General features: G+C 40.1%; 1 protein-coding gene across 1 annotated transcript in view; it reads right to left on the bottom strand.

The window, feature by feature from the left end:
* Positions 1 to 268, bottom strand: part of MBNL3 (muscleblind like splicing regulator 3) — a 70,116-nt gene extending 69,848 nt beyond the window's left edge. Inside the window, exon 1 of the mRNA XM_042782296.1 lies at positions 92 to 268. Coding sequence (XP_042638230.1) covers positions 92 to 268 — 177 coding nt within the window. The remainder of the gene's footprint in view (positions 1 to 91) is intronic.
* Between the last annotated feature and the right edge of the window lie 7,094 nt (positions 269 to 7,362).

Raw genomic sequence — 7,362 nt, 5'->3', positions numbered from 1 at the left:
TATGAATTTTACTCATTTCAAAGCATGTTTCCAAAAAGGCAAAAGTCAACATATTTAAATTCAACGTTATATGCACTCAGATGGGACTCACCTTCAGAGAATCAAAACAGGCTACCACACGACCATTTTCCACATGGCACACTCTTGGTGGGTGGGCGAACTTGCAATCAGCATCAGCCCGAGAGCAAGTTCCTCTCTGAAACTCTCTACAGACTTCTAAAGTCAGCCACTTGGTATCACGGACCAGGGTAACATTGACAGCCGACATAGTGAAAGCAAGATTCAAAGCAAGTGTACCCTCTCTGCGACAATATCACTGCTTATTGTTAAAAGGTGAAAAAATGAATCCAAGCCAAAAGGCCAGAGAGAACAGGTTGCTTTGGTGAAATGTCTATTTATTAGCACTTAGCTTTTCATTTGAGTCAAATCCAATCTAGTCAAACAAAAAGCCAGTCGTAAAATTAAAATTGCATCAGAATAATTGAAAATCAAATTAGAGACCAGTTCCTAAAAAGGCAATGGTAAAGGTTAAGATACTGAGTGTTGTAGTCTGTTCCTCTGCCGAAGTTACATCAAATAATTGGCAGACTTTCAAAAGAATTCTGAGCTCTCCAGTTTCTGTTTTCAATTATATTTGCAAAAAGCATATGCTGCCGGCTGCCCTTTAATTTGCAGACTGGTCTCAGATCGTGGGGAGCAAAGTTTTCCCCTTGTTTCTCAGCTTTAAGGATTAATATTGGAAAGGATGTTGCAACTGTTTGCAAAAAAAAAAAAATTGTGTTACAAAATCAGAGGGGAGGGAAAATGATTAAGAAAATTGAGAATCAAAGGGAAAAAAAAAAAGCCTAGACAAGTTACTGACAGTGACCTGACAAGCACACCAAGTTTGTTTGTTTGTTTGTTTGTTTTTTGGTGAGGATGTGGCAGGGAGATGGAGTGACAGACATGCAGCTCTAGAGCAGAATCCAAGCAGCAGTTTTCAGAAAAGGTACTTTTTCAGAAACCTGCAAGACAAAAAAATTGTAAAATTAGCTAAAATCATACCACGCTTCTCTTTCAAGCTCTAAATTTGGCAAAGAAATAACCAGGTCTTATTTAAAATGGGAAGTATCTAGACACTGACAGTGCAACCTGATACAGTTAGGTATTGTCCATAAAAAGGGCTTTTGCCAATGTAGAACTGTGCGCACAGTCAAAGGAAGCAACCGCTTAGATTTCTTGCTGCACTATGAGACTGGGCAACAATCCAATTAAGACAAAAAAAAAAAAAAAAAAAAACGATAGTTTTATTTTGATCTGCTTGGGGCAGAAATTCAATCTGGGGTTCGTGGCACAGAAAATGGCACAGCCTGGTGCGGTAGCCCCTTAAGCATTTATGATCCACTTGTATGTCTCCGGTTTTTAAAGGCTACCAAACTTCTCTGTAAACTGGCTTTACTAAGCACCCCAGAAGAAAGGCCTGACAATCTGCTTCCAAAACATCAGAGCCTTGCAAACGCTAAGGTTAAGTTCAACTCTGCACAAAGTGGGTGGCCAGAAGCAGGAATCCACTTGATGGTAATGGTTTATTTTTTGTTTGTTTACTATGGTCTTATTGAAGGCGTGAGTGCCTGCTCTCAAAATCCCAAACACAGAGTTTAAGTTTCTCTAAGAGGTATGTGCTTGAAATAAAAGTGTTCATGATGACATGAAATTTGTCCCGATACAACTAGCTGGAGACGCACTGCATATGAGGTAGGGTAGAGGAAGGAAGGAAAGGAGCTCTGGTAGCATAGTGGCTAAAGCACTTGACTGCTAACCAGAAGGCTGGCGGTTCAAACCCACCAGCCATTCCTCGGAAGGAAGGTTGGGCAATCCTACTTCCGTAGTGATACTGCCTCGGAAACCCAAGGAGGGGTTGCTATGAGTCGGGGCCAACTCGACGGCACGTAACAACAACAACAACAGAGGAAGGAAATGTAAAATGTGTATTTTCCAAAGGAAAAAAAAAAAATCTTTTCGAAAAGATTCTGGACTTCTCTTCTGTGCATATCTTTCTAGTCTCTACAAAGGGAAACCTAAACAACTCAGAAGTAGGTTCCAATGTACGTGAACAGTCAGACAGAAAGCACTTTAAATATCATTTGCCTTTAAGATGATAATTTAACCCAGTGTCAACCGGTAACAATTTCAAGCAACTCAGTGAAGTTATATGAAAGGTTAATTGGCTGGCATGATGCCATGAACACATACTGAGATAACAGGCATTTCCCAAACTAAAAATAAGCTCAGCTCTGATTATCAGACAAATTAACTAATATTAACTTCACCATGAAAGCAGAACAAAAATTGGTGAAAATACTTCATTTTATTTCTAGACAACAACTTCCTTTTTTCTTTAGACAATAATTTCAATGACTTTACGTAATTTGGATTTTGCTTGTCCTCTTTGCATTCCAGAAGACACTCAGTATCATTTGAATTCTCTGATATCCCTGAGAAATTAAGTCCCTAAAAAATACAAGCAAGCTAATTTTTCCATTCAGGAGTAAAATATGTTTTTGATTTGGCCATTATTCTTAGAGGGCCTTGTAAAATATCCTCTATATATCTTTGCTTTTTTATTTTATTATTAAAAAAAAAAAACTGAACAAAATTCAGCCTCTGGTTGAAGACTTGGGGTCATTAACGTCCTGGAACGTAGCATAGTTTTTCTCCTTCAGAGGCAGCCAGTTAATTGTCACTTCTCCTACCGCCACAATATCTGCTATAGTGGCCACAATATCTGCTATAGTGGACTGTCCAGCTTCCTTCTGGAAAACCTAAGAGCCAATCACAGTAAGGAATGAATACAGCATTAAGAGTTAGCAACCTGATGAATGTGGGGCCTAAAGGGCAGAATGTGTGGCTTCCTGGCCGAAACGCTCTAACTCCTCCTGAATGTTCTGCATCCCATCCCACGTGGCACTGTGTTCTGGGGGGCTAAGGCTGTCAGACAAACGACCTCCAGAAAAATATCAAAAATACATTTTTAGAAAAGTCTGATGGGGCAAATGAAAGCTGCAATGAGGTTCTACTTCTTGCCCACTAAGATGGCTATCATCAGAAAGAGAGAACAACAGGTGTTGGCAAGAATATGGACAACTTAGCACTCTCATATACTGCTGATGTGGAAAAAAATGGTGCAAACGTTTTGGAAAACAGTCTGGCAGTTTCTCAAATGTTGAAACATAGAGTTACCATTTGACCCAGCAATTGTACTGGAAAAGAAATGAAAACATATATCCACACAAAAATTGGTATACAAATATTCATCTCAGCATTTTTCATCATAGCCAAGAAGTGGAAACAACCCAAATGCCCATTAACTGCTGAATGGACAAATAAAATGTGATGTAGCCATACAATGGAACATTATTCAGCTGTCTATGAGATAGCCAGGATAGGCACATCCATAGACACATAGAGTAGATTAGTGATTGCTTATGGCTCAGGAGGAGTTCTGGTAGCGTAGTGCCTAAGGCACTAACCAGAAGGCTGGCGGTTCAAACCCACCAGTCACTCCTCAGAAGGCCAGTTGGGCAATCTACCTCCGTAGAGATACCACCTTGGAAACCCAAGGAGAGGTCGCTATGAGTCAGGTCCCACTCTACAGCAATGAGTTTGGTTTGGTTTGGTTTATGGCTCAGGGGATTGGAGAGATTGCTAAAGGGTATAGGTTTTCTCATTGGGGTGGTGAAAATGTTCCAAAATTAATTGTGGTGATGGCTGCAGAACTTTGTAACTATGCTAAAAACGATCGAATTGTCCAGTTGAAATGGGTAACTTGTATGGCATGTGAATCATATCTCTAAATTTGTTGCAAAAAAAAAAAAAAGAGAGAGAGAGAGAGAGAAAGTAAATAGAAAACCAAAAAAGAAGAACCCTGATGGGAAGGCTGCACCAAGCTTGTAAAACTCCTCTTAGCACAAAATCTTCTAAGTCGTATTACTAAGCTGAATTTTAAGAGTGTATTTTGGAAAATACTCTGAAAGGACAGTAAAAGACAATGGTTACATTTATGTTCCAGGAATCTGCAAGTTTACATTTAAAGATATGTTCAAACTCAATTCTACAACTAAATCATATAGGCTGCCTGAACACATTGGAAAGAAAAATAACCAAAAAGGAGGACGTGTGAATGGGTGTGTGTATGTACACATATATATGTGTTGAGCATTTGCCCAGAACATAAACAGTGAGGGTTTGGAGAAAGAGGGAAAGGTTATTATTATTATTATTATTTTATAGATACCCTTCAAGTATAGACATAGAAAATAAACAATAAATTAGAATCTTGAACTTTTATAAATGAAAAATGCAAACAGCAATTGGCCTCTGGCCATGAATTTTATTTAAGACTGGGAATGGGAGAAGGAATTTTCTTCTTTTTTTGGCCCGTAACCTCTTATGGAATCCTGGCCAATCCCTCAAAGCAGTTCTAGCCAGCACATGTCTTCAGACTGGAACTATTTTTGCAACTGGTTCAAAAGAAGGTAGGTGTAACAACTAAAGGGAGCTGGTGGGAGGATGAGGAGAAATTCTCCCCTGCACTTTTGCTGGCCTGACAAGATAGAAACCAAAAGGAGCGGTTCTGCTTCTCCTCTATTTTTAAGAAGATCAACTCTGTTTTGGGGACAACACAGCTTATCTTTGGTACCTTAGGCTTGAGCAATTGGAATACAATTTTGCTTTTTAGGATTTAGAGTCCTCGGCATTTGACTTCTAACTAGAAGGCTGGTGGTTCAAACCCACCAGCCACTCCTCAGAAGGAAGACTGGGCAATCTACTTCCATAGAGATACTGCCTCGGAAACCCAAGGAGGGGTGGCTGTGACACAGATTTGACTCGATGGCAGTGAGGTTCTTTTTGTGAATGATAAATGGAAGGAGCTCTGGTGGTGCAGTGCCTAAGGCATTTGACTGCTAACCCGAAGGTTGGCAGTTCAAACCCACCCACTCTGCAGAAGGAAGATGAGGCTATCTACTTTGGTAAAGATTTACCACCTTGGAAACCCAATGAGGGTCGCTATGAGTTGCAATCGACTCTATGGCAGTGAGTTTGGTTTTAATGATAAATGGAGGAAATACTGAAGTAGTCGAGGATTTCGTTTTACATGGATTCACATGGAAGCAGAGTTAAGAAATTAAAGGATGTATTGCACAGGGCAAATCTGGTGCAAAAGGCCTCTTTAAAGTGGAAACAGCAAAGATGTCACTTTGAGGACTAAGGTGCACTTGACCAAAGCCATGGTATTTTCAATAGCCTCATATCCATGTGACGGCTGGATAATGAATAAGGAAGACTGAAGAAAAGTCGATGTCTTTGAATTAAGGTATTGGGGAAGAATATAGAATATCCCATGGACTGCCGGAAGAACAAACAAATCTGTCCCGGAAGAAGTACAGCCAGGATGCTCCTTTGAAGCAAGGATGGTGAGACTTCGTCTCATGTACTTTGGACATGTTATCAGGAGGGACCAGTCCGTTATCATGTTTGGTAAAGTAGAGAGAGGGTCAGCAAAAAAGAGGAATGTAGTAGAGGTCATTTCTTATCTCTCGTAAGAATCTGAACCAAGGAAAGCCAGTCATTTTTGTATGTGCTTCTCAAAAGCATGTTCATGCCTGTTGTATTACCATCTTCATAACACACCTGTATTGGGCTGGACCAATATTTATGCAGTACCTACTATGTGCCAAGCACAGTTCTAAACATTGAACATGTCTAATAAGGTCCCTGCTTTTGTGGAACATCCTACGCTCATTTAAATAGAGAAGACACTGAATGCACGGAAGTGAAATGGTTATGAGAGTTTTTGTGGGGCTAGAAGCAGCAGACAATTAGATGTTCTGATTAGCTATGGAGGGTACACTAAGCACTATGACTTAAAAAGTATAACCTTCAACACACACTCAAACAGTACTGCATAGTTGTTGTTGTTGTTAGGAGCCACCAAGACAATTCCTACTCACAACGACCCTATGTACAACAGTAGGAAACACTACCTGGTCCTGCGCCATCCTCACAATCATTGCTGGTTTGAGTCCATTGTTGTACTCACTGTGTCAATCTATCTCATTGAGGATCTTCCTCTTATTCACTGACCCTCTACTTTATCAAACATGATGTCCTTTCCAGGGACTGGTCTCTTCTGACAATATGACCCAAGTATGAGAGATGAAATCTCACCACCTTCACTTCTAAGAAGCATTCTTTCGAGACAGATTTGTTTCTTCTTCTGGCAGTCCACGGTATATTCAATATTCTTTGCCAACACCATAATTCAAAGGCATCAATTCTACTTTAGTCTTTCTTATTCATTGTCCTGCTTTCCGTATGTATATGAGGCAATTGAAAATACCATGGCATGGGGCAGATGCACCTTAGTCTTCAGAGACATCTTTGCTCTTCAGCACTTTAATGAGGTCTTTGGCAGCAGATTTTCCCAGTGCAATATGCCATGTGCTTTCTTGACTGCTGCTCTCATGGGTGTTGATTGTGGATCCAAGTAATATGAAAAATTTGACAGCTTCTATCTTTTTTCCATTTCTTATGATGCTACTTATTGGCCCAGTGGTGAGGATTTTTGTTTTCTTTATGTTGAGGTGTAATCCATACTGTAGACTGTAGTTTTTAATCTTCATCAGTAAATGCTTCAAGTTATCTTCACTTTCAGCAAGCAAGGTTGTGTCCTCTGAATATCACAGGTTGTCAATGATTCTTCCTCCAGTCCTGATGCTGCATTCTTCATATAGCCCAGCTTCTTGGATTACTGCTCAGTATATGGATTTATGGATTGAATAAATATGGTGAAGGAATACAATCCCACCACACACCTTTCCTGCTTTTAAACCATGCAATATCCTCTTGTTCTGTCTGAACAACAGCCTCTTGGTCTATGTACATGTTCCTCATGAGCACAATTAAGTATTCTGGAATTCCCACTCTTCAAAATGTTCTCAATAATTTGTTATGATCCACACAGTCGAATGACTTTGCATAGTCACTAAAAGATAGGTAAACATCTTTCTGGTATTTTCTGCTTTCAGTCAAGATCCATTTGACATCAGCAATGGGCCACTATTCCACATCCTCTTCTGAATCCAGCTTGAATTTCTGGAATTTCCCTATAGATGTACTGCAGCAACCAATTTTTAAATGATCTTCAACAAAATTTTACTTGTGTGCAATATTAATGATGTTGTTGTTGTTGTTGTTATGTGCCGTCGAGTCGGCCCCGACTCATAGCGACCCCTTCTTGGGTTTCCGAGGCAGTATCACTACGGAAGTAGGATTGCCCAACCTTCCTTCCGAGGAGTGGCTGGTGGATTTGAACCGCCAGCC

The sequence above is a fragment of the Orycteropus afer genome, unplaced genomic scaffold (genome assembly GCF_000298275.1).
Source record: "Orycteropus afer afer isolate SDZICR_OR568_19922 unplaced genomic scaffold, OryAfe1.0 scaffold00287, whole genome shotgun sequence".
Classification (NCBI taxonomy): domain Eukaryota; kingdom Metazoa; phylum Chordata; class Mammalia; order Tubulidentata; family Orycteropodidae; genus Orycteropus; species Orycteropus afer.
Note: the sequence above shows the minus strand (reverse complement) of the source record. Positions and strands in the feature narration are given on the sequence as shown.